The 21598-nt window shown below is 43.2% G+C and overlaps 1 protein-coding gene across 1 annotated transcript; it reads left to right on the forward strand.

Moving 5' to 3' along the window:
- Nucleotides 1-18567: 18567 nt before the first annotated feature.
- LOC123191649 (cyclin-B1-1-like) lies at nucleotides 18568-18903 on the forward strand. Its single transcript, XM_044604310.1, has 2 exons — nucleotides 18568-18743; nucleotides 18837-18903. Exons 1-2 carry the CDS (start codon nucleotides 18568-18570, stop codon nucleotides 18901-18903), a joined length of 243 nt encoding a protein of 80 aa, XP_044460245.1.
- Nucleotides 18904-21598: the final 2695 nt, after the last annotated feature.

Consider the following 21598-nt stretch of genomic DNA (forward strand, 5'->3'; position numbering starts at 1 on the left):
GCCCCGGACCGAAAATGGCCAAATTACAGGGATTGTTTGAAGAGCTTGGGAAGGCACGTGTGTTTTCTTGGAATGGAACTGATAGGCTTCACATGTTGTGACTATCTTGACCGCATCTTGGAGGGCTGTGGGCCAATAGAATCCTTCCCGGAATGCTTTCCCAACTAATGCCCTTAATCCAATGTGGGAGCCGCACATTCCGCTGTGAATCTCAGCCAGTAGTTCCTTTCCTTCTTCTCGGTAGACACACTAAAATTTCACACCGTTGGACCTCCTTCTGTACAGAGTGTCATCGACAAACTGGTACATACTGGCCCTCCGGGCTACTCTCTCAGCTTCATCTTGATCGTCGGGAAGCTCTCCAGTTTGGAGGAAGTGGACAATGTGCCTTGCCCAAGTTGGAGCCTAGGGCTCGGCGACGAGGACTAGGGGCACCTCCTCCACTACGGGAGCTCCAACCTCGTTCGTGGGGTTCATGGACCCGGCTGGAGGGGGTGATCCAGCAGGCTGTGAGGAGTTGTTTCTGGCAGGGTCTCTGCCGGGAGCAGACGGCTCTACCGGGAGAGGCTTGCTGCAGTACAACTTTCTCCTCTTCTGGGCCATTGTTGCTAGGGATACAGAGGGTTGAGTGAGATGGAGAACAAAAGTTGCTGGTTCCACAGGAACCTTCTGTGCATCGCACTTTGACAGATGATCAGCTATGCTGTTTTCCGCATGGGGTACATGCTCTGTTTGCAATCCGCTAAAGTGCTCCTCCAATCTCCTCACTTCGTCGATGTATGCTTCCATCAATGGACTTTGAAAATCCTTGTTGACTTGTCTCACCACAAGTTGTGAATCTCCTCGAATGATTATCTTCTTAATTCACAATTCGGCTGCAATCCCGAGCCTGGCAAGCAGACCTTCATACTTAGCTGTATTGTTGGTTGCTTCTTCCCAGGCAAAATGCATTTGGACGACGTACTTCAAGTCCTCCCCGGAGGGGGCGACAAGAAGCACGCCAGCTCCTGCACCTTGTAGGGAAAACGCACTATCAATATGCATAATCCATTCTTGGGGTGATTCCTTGCCGGGGACAACTGTTTCTGTCACTTCCTCATCAGGGGTTGGCGTCCATTCTGCAATAAACTCTACCAACGCCCTGCTCTAAATAGTTGATGTAATCTCAAACTTCAAACCAAAGCTGGATAACTCCAAAGCCCACTTCACTATTCTACCAGTAGCCTCAGGGTTTCGTATTATCCTTTGCAATGGGAAGCGAGTAACAACCATGATCTCATGGGCTTGGAAGTAGTGGCGAAGATTCCTTGAGGCCATAAGGAGACCAAAGATAAACTTCTGCACGCCAGAGTACCTTGATATAGCCCCATGCAGCAAGGAGCTGATGAAGTACACTCGACGTTGCACCACTTTCTTCCTTGCCACATCCTTGGGGTTGCTCTCATTGTCGTGCTCATTGCTGCCCTGATCCTTCTCTGATTCCGCCAATCTATGTTCTCTTTCTGCCTCATCCACTTCTCGCTGTGCTACCAGGGCTGCACTGACCACTTGGTTGGTCGCTGCCAAGTATAGCAAGGACGGCTGCTGGGGTTTGCGAGCAACCAAGGTAGGCACAGAGGGAAAGTAAGTTTTCAATTCTTGTAAAGCTGCATCTGCTTCTAGGCTCCACTTCATAGGGCCGGTCTTCTTCAAAATCTTGAAAAACGGCAGGGCATGCTTGGTGGACATAGAAATGAATCTTCTTAGCGCGGCAACACATCCTGATAGGCGCCTCACATCCTTAACTGTCCTTGGCGCCTGGATCTGCTCGATGGCCTTGATCTTATCGGGGTTGGCTTCGATCCCGCGGTGGGATACAAAGAAACCAAGCAACTTGCCAAAGGGAACACCAAATACAAACTTCTCCGGGTTGAGCTTTAGATCGATCTTGCACAGATTATCAAATGTCTCTTCAAATCCTGAATAAGGGTGGCCTTATCCTTGGTCTTGACCACGATATCATCCATGTAGGCTTCTATGTTTTTGTGCAACCGTGGCTCAAAACCAATCTGGATTGCCTTGCAAAAGTGGACCCAGCACTCTTTAATCGGAATGGCACACGGACAAAGCAGTACGTACCACAAGGAGTGATAAACGACGTCTTCTCTTTGTCATCCTTGGACATGAAGATTTGGTGATACCCAGAATATGCATCCAAAAAGAAGACCAAATCACAACCTGAAGTGGAATCCACAATCTAGTCAATACGTGACAGGGCAAATGGGTCTTTCGGGCAAGCTTTGTTGAGATATGTGAAATCTATGCAAAGCCTCCACTTCCCGTTAGCCTTCCAGACTACCACTGGATTTGCCAACCACGTGGGGTGCAATACTCCTCTGACCAAACTAGCTGCCTCAAGCTTCCTGATCTCTTCTGCAATGAACTGCTGTCTCTCTAAGGCATGTTTCCGGACTTTCTACTTGACAGGTCTGGCATGTGGGCAGACAGCAATGTGGTGCTCGATTACCTCCATGGGAACATTGGGGATATCAGATGGTTGCCAGGCAAACACATCAATATTCACCCGCAAGAAGGCAATGAGCGCGCTTTCCTATTTGTCATCGAGGGTGGCGTTGATAGTAAAAGTACCATCAACGCCAGCTAGCCCTATCGGGACCTTCTTCACTTGGGGTGCAACAACCTTGGATCTCTTTCTTTTAGAACACTCCGGCACGTCGTCAACGGGTGCCGTGCACTCGGTGGGGTCACGCTTCCCAGATTCTTTGTCGGAGTCTCTATAGACTGGTACGCATCGGTGCTATACAAACGGTTTTTAACCCCTTTCCACGACGCCATTTGGTGTAACAGCCTTGATTTTGCCCTTTTTATTTTTCCTTTGATTTTCTTGGATTTCCTGATTTGATTTGCTTTTCCGTGGCTATGTGGTTCTGAAACTTGGGAAGATCATGTCTTCCTAGGTTTATAGTGGCTTGTCATCATCATCATCATCCCAAGATCATGTCATTTTCACCCTTGACCTAACCCAATATTCTTTTTATTGGGAATATTCCTTTTCTGATAAAGGAATAACCCTTTAAAACCCTAGGTTGTGAAGCAACCTATATTTCTGTCACTCCCAATATCTCAAATAATTCTCATAAAATGTTTGGGTCCGACATGATTCAAATATGGCAAAACATTTCCTTTCCATGTTCAAAAATAATCCTCCAATAATTATTTTCCTATTCTGTCTTAAATGGCACTTTGCAAAGGAAGTGCTATTTATATTTGCTTGATTGACTCCAAACTTTTTGGACATCTTTTCCTGTCCATGTGATTGCCTCATGCCAAAATTCAACTCAGCTTGCCTCATGCCCAGCTCCAAATCATAGTTTCTGGTCAGATTTTCAGTTTGTGAAGCAACTATATTTTATATTGCTTCAATTGAGCTGAAACTTTACTAGGACATGATTCTACCTATATCAACTCCCTCCACCAAGTTTTAGCTCAATTAGGTAATCTAATTGCCCTGTGCAATTTTTCCAAGTTTCTGTCCAGAATGAAGCTTTGTGAAGCAAGTGCCACTTTGGTATTTCCAAATGGCATGCAATTTTATAGCAGCTTCATATCATCAAATAACCCACCTCCACCAAATTTCAGCTCATGATAATCAAGTATGTGAGTGCCACTTTAAAATGTTCAATTCTGGCCATTATGATGGTTTCTACAGCAACCCTCATCTAATCTCCTCCTCTTAGTCTGATTTTTGGTGATCAACATCACCTTAGTGTGTTATCACCATTAGAGAAATTATTTACCACATTACCAAGCTGGTGTCACCACAGCAAGTTACAAGCACCTTCCTATTGATTTACTTTCGAGCCAAGTGCAAATCTCTTGTTTGCCCCTGGACTAATTTATTTCCTCACTTTGACTAAGGACACGATGGTCTATCTACTGGAAATGGTCGGCCTGGCCAGAACGCGCTGTTTGCACCAGTGCCCGTGGTGATCACGCTGGTGTCACACACATTGCAAGCTCTAACTCGGTCCGGGCACTATTCTCATCTCCTCCCTCCTCGTATCGATGTCCAACCATGTCCTGGAGCTTCCCCGTGATCGACTGCATCTCACTGCATTGCTGCCTCGTCGTGGTTCGCCCTAAATGCATCGCAAACGCCATGCCCATGCCATTCCCAGCCTTTGTCCACCACTAGAGAACTGCACAAGCTCGCTAGTGTTGCTCTAGAGCCCTCCCCTCAGCTATATAAGCATGCCCCGAGCCCTCCAGCAGCTCATCCACTACCCATTTGCCTCCCTAGCCCACCGGAGTCCTTGGTCCCTCTTCTTTTCGCCGGAGATCGCCTTGGTCGCCTCGGTTCCTTCTCGGTTCCGACCACCACAGCGCTCCTCTCCTCCTCCCGAGTTGTCCACCAGAGCCTCCTCATCCCCGCAGTTCGCCCCACGACCTCGCCCCTCGCCGGAGTCCACCCTGGACGCGTGCCCCAGGCAAGGCCGTCACCTCCGTCTCTCGGCCGTCTCTTCGTCTGGTCGAACCTAGCATCCTCGCTCCGCTCCACCACCTCCACCACCCTCCCCTCATCCCCGTGAACCTTTCGGACCCCTCAGCCCTCGCCGGAGGGCCCTGCTCTCACGAGCACCTCCACCACCGGCTGCCCCTGCCTCCTCTCGGGTCCTCCTCCGCCCCGCGCCCTCCACTCCTCCCTGGTGGTCGCTGTTCCTCTGAACGGGTGCGGCGCAGCCCTGCAGTCCCGCCGGTGCCCTCGGCCGGGCCGGGGATCGCAGGAGCTGGCCGTTCCCTTGGTTGTTTCCCTCCTGTGCTTCCGTTCTGTTCCGCTCGGCAACGAACAGGAGCGAGGGAAGGAGGAAGATGATGCCTTGCCAGCTGGCCAGGTGCCCCACCCCTCTCCAACGGACCCCACCCGTAAGTGAGCCACCACCTTATCCACTCAGATAAGTGGAAACATTTTCTTGAAATACGTTTTCTCAGCTGTGAAAATGTATTTCTTTTCTTCTCTGGGCCTAATGCATTTTCTCTTCACAAAGCGTATTTTCTAATATTCGCCTATGCCTTATCCACTCAGGGACCCGTTGGTGATGAAAATATTCACAGATTGGTCCTTGATCTTCTACACCTCATAACTCTGCAACCCTAACTCCGATCGAGGTGAAACCAGCGCTCAGTTCTTCATCTCATCGAGCTCTATCTTTTCGAAACATTTTCACTAGGTGGCCTCACTGTGAAAATGACCATTACTCCCTTGCCTCTAATCAGCCCCCCTCCAAGAAAGAACTGCCTGGCGTTTCGTTTAGCGGCTTCACCGCACTTCTTCCCGCAGTCTCCGTAACCCCCAGGCAAGCCACAACAACCACTTGCATGATAGTCATGCAGTAGCCATGGTTTTCAACTTGAATATTTAATAAATGTCTACTTGTTTTGATACAGTTATCTTTGTTTCGGTGATGCTTATAGATCTGTGTTCACTTTCATGCTATGCTCTTGTGCATCTTGTTATCTTGCACTTATTACTGGTATTATTGTTATACGTCATGCTTGATAGTAGTAGCAATGTGTTCTCTCTGACGCATGTTTATGATCTGTTATCTGGTGTCGTAGCTTTGTATGTTACTATGTATCTCGTTGATTATATGCTTACTTGGTAGTAATCTAGATAAGTTCTTGCATGGTAATTATTTATGATGCTAGTGGTCATGATATGCTCATGTGTAATGTTATGCTCGTCAGCTTACCATGCTCCTTTGGTTAATGTTTCATTATGGTTATGCTCGATGATTATGATGTACTCCCATGCTTATGTTGATTCATGCTCATGCATTGTAGTTGCATCGTCTTATTTTAATATGGCTTAGCTTATTGCATTCAAGTTTAACCGGACTTAATTGAACTTGAACAACTGTTGGTTGAGTCATGGTGCCACCATATCGAGCTGACCAGTGCAACCACACTTACCTTTATGGGAGGGTCCTAACTGGGTCTATAGTCGTGCCTCTCGTTGGTGCCTCCAACGAGGGAAGGTTATGGGAGCGCGCTACCCTGATTAGGTAGGCGGACATAAGCCTTGTGTGCGTGTAGTTGTTGTTAGGCGCCTTTTGTCCCCGTTTTGGACCGTTTATGTTTTTGCTACGATGGTGGCCGTTGGTGCCATTGGTAGGCACGGGGCCACCCAGGACTGAACCCTGAGGGGGTGTTGATCGGAGTGGCCAGGAGAGTGTCATGGCAGTAGGACTGTTTTGTAGGAACGCCGTTGGTCCACCTGAATGGGAGTGCGAGGCCATGTGCTCCGTGGTGTGGGTACATTATGCTAACCTCTGTAGAGTGTGTATTAAATCTATCGATAGTCGTGCCCGCGCATAAGGGCCCAGGTCATATCAGTCACACTATGGGTCAACAGTAATAATAATAATAATGTGCTTAATAACAACCCCGGTTCGATGATGAGATCAGTTGGTTCTGTGATCCATGGAGGATCACCGTTTGGTTACAAGGTAACCCGTTGAGCCAAGAATGGTTCCTCTTGTGATCGTGAGATGATCACCGTCCAAGTTGATAAGTATTCGTGATGTTGTGCGAGAATCATGGGTAAAGATCAAGCTCATTGTGGTCATTTAATGATTACTACAGTATTGTTTATACCAAGCTTGATTTGATCCTGAAATGATCGTGTAATGTCCGAGGATGGTAAGTAATGCATGTGATGGTTACGAGGTAACTCGAGCAGAATAAGTGGTGCATATAGTGTCATCATGTTGCATGCTAGTATCGTCAGATTTATATGTTCATGCCATGCTCATATTGTTCTAGTGGTATTATGTTCATGTTGTTCATGCCGTGTTATCCTGATGATCTCGTGATAATTCCTGCTTAACATGTAATTGCTATGCTATTGTTTGTCTTGAATGCTTCTGGTTATTGTGAGCTTACAAGTACATTCAATGTACTGACCTGGCGTGTCATGCCTGTTTGCAAGTCGTGTCTGGATTGCTTGCTTGTTTGGTGTTGTTATTATGTTCGCGAGCTAGGATAAATGTTCCAGCCAGAGTCCCTGCGGATTGGAGTCCATCATTGCCGCTGCCAGTAGTTGTTCCGTTGCCTCAACTTGTTACGCTGCATGCATAGAGCAACTGAGGATGGCGTAGTGTCACCATGCCGATGTTAATCATTGTAATATCGGAGACCTTGTATTCATATTCGTGTAATAATAGAAAGCTGGTTTGTTCTATGCTAACAAGTGTCGTATTGCAGAAGACTTCACCTCGATCTCTAGGCTGGAATACGAGGCGTTCCAGTTTTATCTGAGCCGGGGTGCCACAGGCTTGGTATCAGAGCAGGTCTGGCTGTAGAGCGTCCTAGTCCGCTGGAATGTTAGGAAACGGTAGTATAGGGTCTGGTTGTTGCCCTTGCTTGCTGCATTTGGTTGTTGCATTTGTTTGCTGCATATAGTCTTATTTCGGTTACCCTAACCAATGTTTCATGCGTAGATGGCGGTCAACTTCATTGAGTTCAGTGCCCTCCAAATAGCTCCCGGTGCTGTTCCTATTGAGTTCAGTCCCACTCCTGCACCTCTCAGCTTTTCCGCCCTCCTTGGCGACATGTGGCGTAACATTTATCCCCTCGGAGATCCACCTCATTATCAAGTATTCCAGTCTTCTGCTGGAGGAAGAATTCGGGAATATGTTGCTCATGTTCATCTATCAGCCCCGATTCCTGTCGGTAAGCGCACGTACAGTTTCCATGGTGGCAATGGCAGGAATCACCGGTCTTTGTCATCAAGAGAGCATGGTGCAAGGGAAGCGTGCTTATCAATATTATCCCACCATCGCCGAGAATCCTAGGCAGATCCAGTTTCCGTCTGTCGACCCTCAAGATGACCCGGCTATCCTTGCCATGTCTCGTTACATGACAGCCGAGTGTCTTCTTATTTCTGAGTTAGTCCGAGACGCCATTCGAGCCAGGAGATTGCTTGGTGTCGCTTTACCTCAGTCTCCGCCAGCTTCTCCAAATCTTCCGCCTCATCCATCTGGAGTTTCAGAGTCAGCGGTTCCACTCGCTACTCCCTTAGCTTCATCGTCAGTGTGCGAGCGTTTTCTCAAGCGTAGGTTGTAGTCCTTCATGTAGTGCATGTGCATATGCTATAGTATCATGCTTGTGTGTGCCTGTGTGGAGCAGCTTTGTAGCTTGTTTGTTGTATGCTTTGTTGCAATAAATCATTTTCTCGTACTTCTTTGTTTTGAATCCTCGGTGTTACCCCCTTGTGGAAATTACTCCTCGACCCACACCGAATCAGAAGAAGCCGTAAGAAGAATAGATATACACCAAGGAATTCAGTTAAAATCAATGAGGTTTTCAGCTGACAGCATTGACATCCGTTTGTATACAAATTGTATTCTGATCAGACTTTCAGTAACAAGTACCTGTTAGAGATATACTTTATCGTAGCAAAGATTAATACATAAAGAGGACAAAATTGGATCAACAATGCATTTCAAGTCAAAGGTATGGGCTATGCACAATGATTGAATCTGCTACAAGTCAAAACTAAAACATTGCGACACCTAGAAGTCAGTCCAAATATGCAATGAATTTAGTAAGGATGGTCAAACAATTCTTGTCATATAAATAATCAGCTGCCGGACTGACAAATATATATATGTCATTCCATTCAACAAGAAAATCAGTTTCGTCCATCTCCACAATTTATTGATGAAGTGTACAAAGATAAGGTTCCCAGTCTACATCAGTAGGGAATGAAAGGATTACCATGCAAGATACTCAGTCTTCTCAATAAAATACTACAAAAGCTTCTGGTATAAGGTACCGAGATTCCCTAGCAAAGTCTTTAAGGGGAGAAGCTTATGAGGTACAGTACCCCGTTTTCCTCAATAAGATATCCACCGAAGGCTTCGAGCATAAGCCATCCAGTCTTCCTCAGCACAATACCAGGTGGTTTCCAAACACAAGCTGCCTAGTCTTCTTCTGTACGACACTAGTACAAGACATTAAACTATGAATTATCAGCATATGACAGTGTTTTCCAAGTGGCAGATCTGCAACAATTTGGTCTAAAACAAAGACCAGTCAGAACAAAGGTATGCCTCGAGAATCAGATATTTGTTCATTCAATGAGTATGCTGCCAAGTCCATGCAAGTCTCTCGCATAAGGAAGAATTCACGGAAAGACAACATTGGGGCAATAGCCTCAGCAGTGATTATCAAGATCAACGCCACAAGGTGATATTATTAACCCTGGCACTGTCTGGCATAATCAACAATAATATTGAGATCTGTATAACCACACGTGAGCTAGATAAATATACCAAGGCTCAAGACATGAACCAGACCAAGGTATGATTGCAAGATATTGTACGTAATAGTATTCAGGACCGCGAAAATAATCAAGGATATATATATAAGGCCCCGCTCTTTCAGTTAAGGATCCAGATGAAGAAAGTAATAATGAAAGAGCAAGACAAACAATATAAATATGCCGGTTATTGTGTGAGCAATATGGTATGCCCAAGACAGACTTATTCCATATGGAACCCCGTGAATATACGCCTTAGAGGTCTACTCCATTCTAGTAAGGACCTCATGGCAAGGCAACCAGCTCAGTCCACAGTATGCTCAAAATTGTCAGCATTAAATGCCCGAGTCTGTCAAGCCCTAACCCAGGACAGCTCAATATATTGACCTCAACACCCGCGATGGAGCATTGCAAGGACTATTAATCCCATGGAGATACTGGCAAAAATAAAGAATTAGTGTGAGAACACATACTTTGAGGATTGTTATCTCTCGCATATGGGAAGCAATTAAAGAATAGCCTGTGTAAATGGGATTCTTTGCCAAGATCACCACCAGTCAAGTCTGCAAATGTTATCATCAGGAGATGGTGCATTTTTCCTATCAGTCACGGCAAGCGACAGTCAACCTTTGGTAAAACTTGGATACTCAAGACTGTGAAGCCAGTCAAGATAAGTCAGAAACTCCTGCAAGATGTCAGAATCCGTTAGCAAAACAGGTATGATCCACTTCACTGTTTTTTAACCCAGAAGGCATGCGTATATTCAAGGAACCCGATGCCTAGATAAAAGAGATTCTTTGTTCCACGGGAAGATATGTTCCCCAACTCCGTGGAATATTCTCGGTACTCAATACGAGAATAACATTTCCAGCAAGGATCAATATCGAGAAGGACAAGTATGTCAGAAGGTCTTTCGGACCCTAGCTCAACCAACAGATATGAAAGAAAATTTGAGTCAGTATGAACAGGAACATATGGGGTAAGTCCTGTCTGAATGTCAGATACAGAGAAGCAAACCACCCCAGATCAAGACAGTCAGTCAGATCCAATTTAGTGGAAATATTATATGGGGATGAATAAAAGAAACCCGAGTTGGAAATAGTTTTTCAAGTCAGAAAAATTATTTATCCCTGAGCAACCAAATCTCGAGGATGAGATTTCTTTAAGGGGGGAAGGTTGGTAACAGCCTGGATTTTGCCCTTTTTCTTATTCCTTTGATTTTCTTGGATTTCCTAATTTGATTTGCTTTTCCGTGGCTATGTGGTTCTGAAACTTGGGAAGATCATGTCTTCCTAGGTTTATAGTGACTTGGCATCCTCATCATCATCCCAAGATCATGTCATTTTCATCCTTGACCTAACCCAATATTCTTTTTATTGGGAATATTCCTTTTCTGATAAAGGAATAACCCTTTTAAACCCTAGGTTGTGAAGCAACCTATATTTCTATCACTCCCAAAATTCTCAAATAATTCTCATAAATTGTTTGGGTCCTATATGGTTCAAATATGGCAAAACATTTCCTTGCCATGTTCAAAAATACTCCTTCAATAATTCTTTTCCTATTCTGTCTGAAATGGCACTTTGCAAAGGATGTGCTATTTATATTTGCTTGATTGACTCCAAACTTTTTGGACATCTTTTCCAATCCATATAATGCCTCATGCCAAAATTCAACTCAGCTTGCCTAGTAAATATTCCTGAGCAATTTTTCAAAGTTCCTGTCTGAGGGAAGCCTTTGTGAAGGAAGTGCATGCTAGAAATATCCAAATGAGTTGAAATTTGGCACGGTACTTCATATGATCAAATCATGACTCTCCACCAAATTTGAGCTCATGTAACTTATCTATTTGATCCTAGCTCCAAATCTTATTTTCTGGTCAGATTTTCAGTTTGTGAAGCAACTATATTTTATATTACTTCAATTGAGCTAAAACTTTACCAGGACATGATTCTACCTATGTCAACTCCCTCCACCAAGTTTTAGCTCAATTAGGTAATCCAATTGCCCTGTGCAATTTTTCCAAGTTTCTATCTATAATGAAGCTTTGTGAAGCAAGTGCCACTTTGGTATTTCCAAATGGCATGAAATTTTTATAGCAGCTTCATATCATCAAATAACCCACCTCCACCAAATTTCAGCTCATGGGAATCAAGTATGTGAGTGCCACTTAATAATGTTCAATTATGGCCATTATGATGGTTTCTACAGCAACCCTCATCTAAACTCCTCTTAGTCTGATTTTTGGTGATGAACATCACCTTAGTGGGTGATCATCATCAGACAAATTATTTACCACGTTACCAACCTGGTGTCACCACAGCAAGTTACAAGCACCTTCCTGTTGATTTACTTTGGAGCCAAGTGCAAATCTCTTCTTTGCCCCTAGACCGATTTATTTCCTCACTTTGACTGAGGACACGACGATCTATCTACTGAACATGGTCAGCCCGGCCAGAACGTGCCGTTTGCACCAATGCCCGTCTTGATCACGCTGGCGTCACACACATTGCAAGCTCTGGCTCGGTCCGGCCACTGTTCTCATCTCCTCCCTCCTGGCCTTGACGTCCAACCATGTCCTGGAGCTTCCCCATGATCGACTGCATCTCACTGCGTCGCTGCCTCGTCGTGGTTCGCCTTAAATGTGTCGCAAACGGCATGCCCGTGCCATGCCCAGCCTCTGTCCACCACTAGAGCACTGCACAAGCTTGCTAGCGTTGCTCTAGAGCCCTCCCCTCGGCTATATAAGCGTGCCCTGAGCCCTCCCACAGCTCATCCACTCCCCATTTGCCTCCCTAGCCCATCGGAGTCCTCGGTCCCTCTTCTTTTTGCCTTGGTTGCCTCGGTTCCTTCTCGGTTCCGACCACCACAGCGCTCCTCTCCTCCTCCCGAGATGTCCAACAGAGCCTCCTCATCCCCGTGGTTCGCCCCACCACCTCACGCCTCGCTGGAGTCCACCCTGGACACATGCCCCACGCACGGTCGTCGCATCCGTCTGTCGGCCGTCTCTTCGTCTGGTCGACCCAAGCATCCTCGCTCCGCTCCACCACCACTACAAGAAATATGACAACTAGTGACCTTCTGTCAGTGACCCTGGAAGAATTGGTCATAGATCTATGACCATTTGAGACCAATTGGTAAAAAGCTATTCGGGGGGCTCCAAACCCTAAACCATTGCGACCATTTTGGTCAGAAAGGTCGTAATTTCCTAACACGAAATGGTCATAAAGCGAACAACGCTAGTCCGCTACCTTATTTCTAGTTGTTAATGGCCAATATAGATGGTCATAGCCTTGTAAATTGTGGTGGGTTGCTATGACTAGGCGCCACCTCATCAGTTTTGCCTATGTGTCATGTCCATGTGGCAGTTTTTGCCCTAGGTTGTGAAGCAACCTATATTTCTGTCATACCCAAAATTCCCAAAAAAAATCTCATAAATTCTTTGGGTCATATATTCATCAAATATGTAAAAAAAACCTTCCTTTCCTAGTTCAAAAATAATTCAAAAATATTCATTTTCCTATTCTGTTCAAAACAACAGTTTGTGAAGGATGTACCACTTTGGCATGTCCAGATAGTATCCATTTTCTACAGTGCTTTCCTATGCCCAAATAACCATCCTCCACCAAATGCCAGCTCAATCCATTCATTATTTTGAGCCCAGCTTCAACACTCGTATTTATGTCTAATGTGGTGCTTTGCAAAGAAAGTACCACCTAGGCTCCTCCTTTTCAGCTAAAAATTTGTGAACACGGTCTTTTTAGTAACTGATCATCCTCAGCCAAAACACACGCCCATTAGCCATGTACATTTACTATACTGCTAATCAAACACTTGGCTGCTAATTCATGTTTGAGCATCGATCGGTCTCCTTGTGAGAATCTTGTGTTGTAATTTTCTTCCAAGCACCTACCTGGGGAGTTCCCAACCCACTAGACATGCCTAGGCTGCCCAGAACACATGGCAACGCCATGGTCACGCGGTGACCACGCGGCGGGCATGAGAGTTTACGTGTTCTACAGTTAGGGCCCTTGGCCACTGCCCAAACCTTGACGTATCGCCACCAAACCATGTATTTCTGATTAAATAGGTACTTATGTAACTAGAAATGTTTTTTGGAAAAAATAAAGATCAAACTATGAGACAGCTGCAGTTCAAATTTGACCCGCTTCCTGCTGAATTGGCGGGAATTTGTCTTTTTCACCAGAGGTGGATCAAAACTTTTTACACCCAAAGATTTTGTTAATTGTGCATTAAATATGTCCTAGTATTCTAGAAAATTGATCTGGTCCAATTTTGCAACAAATATAGGTCCTTCACAAAAAAACTCATTTCAGGCACTCGGAAAATGGAAAATGAATTTTTCGTTCAAAGAAAATGAAAACTTCCTTAGACAACATTGTTTGCCATTCCAAGATGCACCCTTGTGCATGATATAAGATCATTTGAACAAACTATGCTATGAATGTGGCCATAAGATTGATCATTTGGTTTGAATGCCATTGATCTCCATGCATGATAGCTCGTTTATGCGAACACTTTTTAAAAGAATTATCGTATTACAAGTTTATTATTTTTCCTGGTAACTTGGTCACATATAATGACACAATGTGAAGGTTTTGCATTTTTTTTTGAATTTTTTATGCCCGTTTCAAAATGCGGTCAAAACGGCGGGAATGACCGTTCCTAGCTAATGGTTGAATCTTGGATTTTTTTGGTGTTTCTCTAATTAAATACATACTTATGTACCTAGAAATGATTTTTGGAAAAACTAAGGAGCAAACTATGAGGCTGCTGCAGTTCAAATTTTATACGCTTCCAGTTGAATCAACGGAAGTTTGTCTTTTTCACCAGAGGTGGATCAAATCTTTTGACAACCAACCGTTTGGTCATTTGTGCATTAAATATGGCCTAATATTTTATAAAATTTATTTGGTCCCATTTTGCAACAAATATATGGTAGGTCCTTCACAAAAAAACCTCATTTCAGGCTAATGATTTTTCGTTCAAAGAAAATGAAAACTTCCTTAGGCAACATTGTTTGCCATTCCAAGATGCACCCTTGTTCACGATATGAGATCATTTGAGCAAACTATGCCATGAATGTGGCCATAAGATTGATCATTTGGCTTGAATGCCATTGATCTCCACGCATGATAGCTTGTTTCTGAGAACACTTTTTCAAAAGAATTATCGTATTACAAGTTTATTATTTTTCCTGGTAACTTGGTCACATATAATGACACAACGCGAAGGTTTTGCATTTTTTTGATTTTTTGTGAATTTTTTATGCCCGTTTCAAAATGCGGTCAAAACGGCGGGAATGACCGTTCCTAGCTAATGGTTGAATCTTGGATTTTTTTTTTGGTATTTCTCTAATTAAATAGATACTTATGTACCTAGAAATGATTTTTGGAAAAAATAAAGATCAAACTGTGAGGCAGCTGCAGTTCAAATTTGACCCGCTTCCAGCTGAATCGGTGGAAGTTTGTCTTTTTCAGCAGAGGTGGATCAAATGTTTTGAAAACCAACTGTTTGGTCATTTGTGCATTAAATATGGCCTAATATTTTATAAAATTTATTTGGTCCCATTTTGCAAAAAATATATGGTAGGTCCTTCACACAAAAACCTCATTCCAGACTCTCAAAAAATGAAAAATGATTTTTTTCGTTCAAAGAAAATGAAAACTTCCTTAGGCAACATTGTTTGCCATTACAAGATGCACCCTTGTGCACGATATGAGATCATTTGAACAAACTATGCCATGAATGTGGCCATAAGATTGATCATTTGGCTTGAATGCCATTGATCTCCACGCATGATGGCTCGTTTCTGAGAACACTTTTTTAAAAGAATTATCGTATTACAAGTTTATTATTTTTCCTGGTAACTTGGTCACATATAATGAAACAATGCTAAGGTTTTGCATTTTTTTGATTTTTTTTGAATTTTTTATGCTCGTTTCAAAATGCGGTCAAAACGACGGGAATGACCGTTCCTAGCTAATGGTTGAATCTTGAATTTTTTTTGGTGTTTCTCTAATTAAATAGATACTTATGTGCATAGAAATGATTTTTGGAAAAAATAAAGATCAAACTATGAGGCAGCTGCAGTTCAGATTTGACCCGCTTCGACCTGAATCAGTGGAAGTTTGTCTTTTTCACCAGAGGTGGATCAAATCTTTTGACAACCAACCGTTTGGTCATTTTTGCATTAAATATGGCCTAATATTTTATAAAATTGATTTGGTCCCATTTTGCAACAAATATATGGTAGGTCCTTCACAAAAAAAACCTCATTTCAGGCTCTCGAAAAATGAAAAATGATTTTTTCGTTCAAAGAAAATGAAAAGTTCCTTAGGAAACATTGTTTGCCATTCCAAGATTTACCCTTGTGCACGATATGAGATCATTTGAACAATCTATGCCATGAATGTGGCCATAAGATTGATCATTTGGCTTGAATGTCGTTGATCTCCACGCATGATATCTCGTTTCTGAGAACACTTTTTTAAAAGAATTATCGAATTACAGGTTTATTATTTTTCCTGAAAACTTGGTCACATATAATGACACAATGGGAAGGTTTTGCATTTTTTTGATTTTTTCGGAATTTGTTATGCCCGTTTCAAAATGCGGTCAAAACGGCAGGAATGACCTTTCCTAGCTAATGGTTGAATGTCGGATTTTTTTGTTGTTTCTCTAATTAAATAGATACTAATGTATCTAGAAATGATTTTTGAAAAAAACTAAAGAGCAAACTATGAGGCAGCTGCAGTTCAAATTTGACCCGCTTCCTTCTAAATCGGCGGAAGTTTGTCTTTTTCACTGGAGGTGGATCAAATCTTTTGACAACCAACCGTTTGGTTATTTGTGCATTAAATATGTCCTAATATTTTATAAAATTCATTTTGTCCCATTTTGCAACAAATATATGGTAGGTCCTTCACAAAAAACCTCATTTCAGGCTCTCAAAAAATGAAAAATGATTTTTTTTTCGTTCAAAGAAAATGAAAACTTCCTTAGGAAACATTGTTTGCCATTCCAAGATTCACCCTTGTGCACGATATGATATCATTTGAACAAACTATGCCATGAATGTGGCCATAAGATTGATCATTTGGCTTCAATGTCGTTGATCTCCGCACATGATATCTCGTTTCTGAGAACACTTTTTTAAAAGAATTATCGAATTACAGGTTTATTATTTTTCCTGATGGTCACATATAATGACACAATGCGAAGGTTTTGCATTTTTTTGATTTTTTCGGAATTTGTTATGCCCATTTCAAAATGCGGTCAAAACGGCAGGAATGACCTTTCCTAGCTAATGGTTGAATGTCGGAATTTTTTTTGGTGTTTCTCTAATTAAATAGATACTAATGTATCTAGAAATGATTTTTGAAAAAAATAAAGAGCATACTATGAGGCAGCTGTAGTTCAAATTTGACCCGCTTCCTTCTAAATCGACGGAAGTTTGTCTTTTTCACTGGAGGTGGATCAAATCTTTTGACAACCAACCGTTTGGTCATTTGTGCATTAAATATGTCCTAATATTTTATAAAATTCATTTGGTCCCATTTTGCAACAAATATATGGTAGGTCCTTCACAAAAAACCTCATTTCAGGCTCTCGAAAAATGAAAAATGATTTTTTTCATTCAAAGAAAATGAAAACTTCCTTAGGCAACATTGTTTGCCATTCCAAGATTCACCCTTGTGCACGATATGATATAATTTGAACAAACTATGCCATGAATGTGGCCATAAGATTGATCATTTGGCTTGAATGTCGTTGATCTCCACACATGATACATCGTTTCTGAGAACACTTTTTCAAAAGAATTATCGTATTACAGGTTTATTATTTTTCCTGAAAACTTGGTCACATATAATGACACAATGCGAAGGTTTTGCATTTTTTTGATTTTTTTGGAATTTGTTATGCCCGTTTCAAAATGCGGTCAAAATGGCGGGAATGACCATTCCTAGCTAATGGTTGAATCTCGTATTTTTTGGTGTTTATCTAATTAAATAGATACTAATGTACCTATAAATGATTTTTGAAAAAAATAAAGAGCAAACTATGAGGCAGCTGCAGTTCAAATTTGACCCTGCTTCCTTCTGAAACGGCGGAAGTTTGTCTTTTTCACTAGAGGTGGATCAAATCTTTTGACAACCAACCATTTTGTGAATTTTACATTAAATATGGCCTAATATATTATAAAAATGATTTGGTCCCATTTTGCAATAAATATATGGTAGGTCATTTACAAAAAAACTCAATTTAGGCACTCAAAAAATAGAAAACTAATTTTTTGACCAATTTAGATGGTCATAACGTCGTGCTGTATTCTGATTGGTCCGTGGACTCTCACGCGGATAATGCGTTGAACACCAGCGGATGTTCGTCGATCCAACAGCGGTCCTCAGCCCTTCCACACCATCCGAGAAACCCTAGCTCTGGCCTATGGTCATTTTGCATCCACCCCCCGCCTCCTTTCTTTCTCTCGCTCTCTTCTCCTCCTCTCCTCTTCCATATCTGTCGAGCTCCCCTCGCTCTTATTGATCCAGATCTCCATGCTGTGCTCCTCCCTCCCTCCCCTCCGGCAAGATCCCCACGCTATGCTCCTCCCTCCCTCTCTCCCCTCCGGCGGCCTCCCTCTCCTTGATCTGCAACCAATCAAACTGCAACCAACTCCCCACCCCACCCTTCCTCCCTCTCACTCACGCAGGTGCAGGCGCAGGGCACAACGCCCAATGCAAGGTGGCGGCGTCCTCGTGCACGCTCGCGGTGGCCATGACGGCTCAACCTGGTAGACCTCAGGGTCGTCTCCGTGCTCGGCCGCGGTGCCAAGGGCATCGTCTTCCACGTCGTGCCCGAGGGCGAGGGTGGCATCGGCGACGTCACCATGGCGCTCAAGTCTGTCTCGTGGGAGGCCGCGCGGCACAAGAAGAGCGGCGGGAGCGGCGGTGTGGACGGACACCGGAGGATTTGGTTCGAGCGTGACGTGCTCCTGGCCGTGTGCCACCCGCTGCTCCCCGCCCTCTGCGGCGTTCTCGCCACCGACGCCGTCGTCAGCTTCGCCATCGACCGCTGCAGCGTCGACGACCTCAACTCCCTCCGACGCCACCAGACTGAGAAGATGTTCTCCGACTCCATCATACGGTACGTGCTCAACCAACGCCCTTACGCTATGCACTGACGTAGGACAAATGGGCAAGATTTGATCCGTGAACTCATCCATGAACACCGTCTTCTTCTTTGCGGAGCTGGCGCTGCTGCAGTACGGTCTGGTGCAGTCCAAGCCCTCCATGGTTGCCGCGACTGCTGTCTACGCGGCCAGGCTCCCCCTGAAGAAGACCCCTCTGTGGACCAACACTCTGAAGCACCACACTGGCTTCACTGAAGCACAGCTGATGTAAGCACGCACGCTACTGAATCCCTCGTAGCTTGAATCTGTGATGATTTCATTCAGGGGCAGTGACTTATTTTGTGTGATGATTGGTTTCAGGGACACGGCCAAGATCCTGGTGGCCTCGCACTCCACCGCACCTGACAGCAAGCTCAAGGTCGTCTAGAAGAAGTAATCGAGCGAGAAGCTTGGAGGGGTCGCCCTTCCAGATTAGATCATACTTGGCTACTTGACAATGTATTCTGGTCTGTAGATGCATCTTATTCTTGTTGAGAATCGTTTGGATGTAGATCTATTTTTACCTGTTAATCTTATTTATTTTAGGACTAAATGCTTTGCTGTTTTTGTAATATTAGTCAGATTTAGTAACTTTTTTTTGTTTTTAATCTTTTCATGTTGATATGTAAGCCCATCTAAACGGGTTGTCATACATCCTTATAATTGTCTGTCATAGATAATCATTAGTATGCATCCAACTATTGATATCTGCAAGTATCTATATTTCATACGTCCAAAAATTGACTACTTAAGCTAGACTTCTGGAGTAACTGTTGTTCACAAGCCCCTCGCCGGTCGGCTGATCAGCCTCCCGCACTGGCCGCACCGATCAGCCTCCCGCACCGGTGGAGGAACCTCCTACTGGTTCTAGATTATTTACGCTTGTAAATAAATATTGTAGTTCAGTTTGTCGCGGCTATGATTGTAGTTCAATAGAAACAGTTATGCTTGCCTACGACTATAGTTATAGTCACTTGTTGGGCTGATTTCAAGCAGACGCTTAGTGTTGACCGTGCCATGCTATTGTTATTGACCTGCTGCTTGTGTATTAAATAAATATATGCGGAGGTAGACACGATCTTTGTTGCTTGTGTCTTAAATAAATAAATAAAATTCTGTAATGATGATCTAAAATGTCACACAGGTGAACATTGGTGATGCCGCTGTGCCAGTTGGAGGTGCTACTGCTGCATCTAGTGGAGCTGCAGCTGCCGCCCCAAAGGGCAAACCTTCATCAGACACAACCCCATAATAGGGCCTCAAGGTTCTGTTCCCCATTGCCCCTCTTTCTAAATTACTGAAATGAAAATGGCCAGGCCTGATGTGCCTCCTGTATCTATTGCTCGATTTGTTATGATTTGATTCACCAAGAGTGATTCTTCTACTATCTTGTAGTAAGATTAAATGGAACAACGAGGGATGTTTCTAAGTTGGTTATTGCTAGAATAATTCATCAACTTGAGATATGCTGGGATGTTCTGCTTGTCCTTACTAAAGAAGATAAGAATGGAATTTAATTGGATGGTCCCTTTCATCGTGCTTAATTAGTTGTAAATGTGCCCCCCCCTTACTGAAGAAGATAAGAATCCATATGTGTTATGCAAAATTACCTTTGTCATCTTGTAAGTGCTCTAGGCAGTGTCAAGAGCATGAAAAATATGAGAACAAAAAAGAATTACTTGATTAATTTACAACATCCATCCTTTACTCCGTCCGTGTCATTGTTGTTTACCCCTAGGAGTATTTTTAACTTGAAAATCTCTAGTGAACTGCCATTTGCAGTACATTTGCTTTCCTTGTTAATTTTTTGGGTTACTCCATCTTGCTCTATTAAGTAAAATTTGATATGTCGAGTAGCAGCAGTAAGCTAGACCCTCTGTCAATAGACTGCACCACAGAGGTCACCCTCATATGGATATTGAATCATTATCCCGTTTCTTGTATACCTGATATGTTCCTAACGAATAATTTACTGGACAAACAATCTTGTTTGCCGTAAGAATTCTAGCATGCCAAAATCTGTCGTCTATGTATGCTTCGGTTAATATGGACCTGAATGGCAAGGGCTAGCCAACCTACTTAGCTAGATTAACATAACAGGAATAGTACACAACCGGCTAGCTCGTGTTTGCATTGGCTGCCACATCGGCTAGCTAGATGCGACTGCTTAAGGGCTAGTCAACAAATTTTACAACATTCTACGTTGTAGCCAAACACTTGCTCTGTATTTTATATTAAAACCATGGTATTGTGTACCTGCCAACTACGAGTAAATTACTGCAGTTTTTAATACTTTGGTTTTTTTGATACTTTGTTGTTCGATTTACTTTTATTTTGTCCCTAAACATTTTCTTCTACAATGTGCAGATGCTGGCATTTCATTTAGGACAAAGAAGTTGGATGAAGCATAGTTTTTCCTCATTGAGCTAGTTCTGGGAGTAACGAACTCCTTGTAGCAGAACTTGTACGTCTGCTAGTTCTGGGAGCTGATCAGATTTGTGTGTTATATGATGTAGCGAAACTTGTAGGGCTCCTGTGATAGACTTGGGCTGACACACTTGGGCTATATGTGTGTTATCTAATTGTAAACTTGATGCTGATCACATTTTTATGTATGTTATATGATGTAGCAGATTGCTTCCTGCTGTTATTTGAAATATTGTGTTTGTTTTTTGTATTTGCTTATTGAAATATGAAAGAACATGACCTTAACAGTAGGGTCCCACAAACTAGAACGTCGCATTTGGGACCCACTTACTAGAATTTGACAATTGTCATGCATTAAAAAAAGAGAAACAAAGGCTACGGCCCAAAGATAAAAAGGCTATAATGTTGGGCTAGGCCCATGAAATCGACCAAAAATTGACACAAAAATATATATAGAAAGCCTGAATTAATGGGCTTGGCCCATCTAAAGCACCGAAATGGATCGGGCTGATTCTAAGTAAAGACCTTTTCAATTGGTCGTAATTTTGCCACGTCGGATCTGACGTGGCCTGGGCAAACAGCTAGTGACCAAAACAAAATAGTAGGCATATTTTGGTCGTAAACGTCTATGACCTTCTCTGTGAGAAGGTGGCTAA

The sequence above is a fragment of the Triticum aestivum genome, chromosome 2A, assembly GCF_018294505.1.
Source record: "Triticum aestivum cultivar Chinese Spring chromosome 2A, IWGSC CS RefSeq v2.1, whole genome shotgun sequence".
Classification (NCBI taxonomy): Eukaryota; Viridiplantae; Streptophyta; class Magnoliopsida; order Poales; family Poaceae; genus Triticum; species Triticum aestivum.

Bases quoted from the DNA above. Each gene is read 5' to 3' on its own strand.
- LOC123191649 (XM_044604310.1), top strand. From the start codon at position 18,568: ATGAACACCGTCTTCTTCTTTGCGGAGCTGGCGCTGCTGCAGTACGGT. The intron at 18,744-18,836 runs GTAAGCACGCAC...GATTGGTTTCAG, and splicing joins TTCACTGAAGCACAGCTGAT to GGACACGGCCAAGATCCTGG.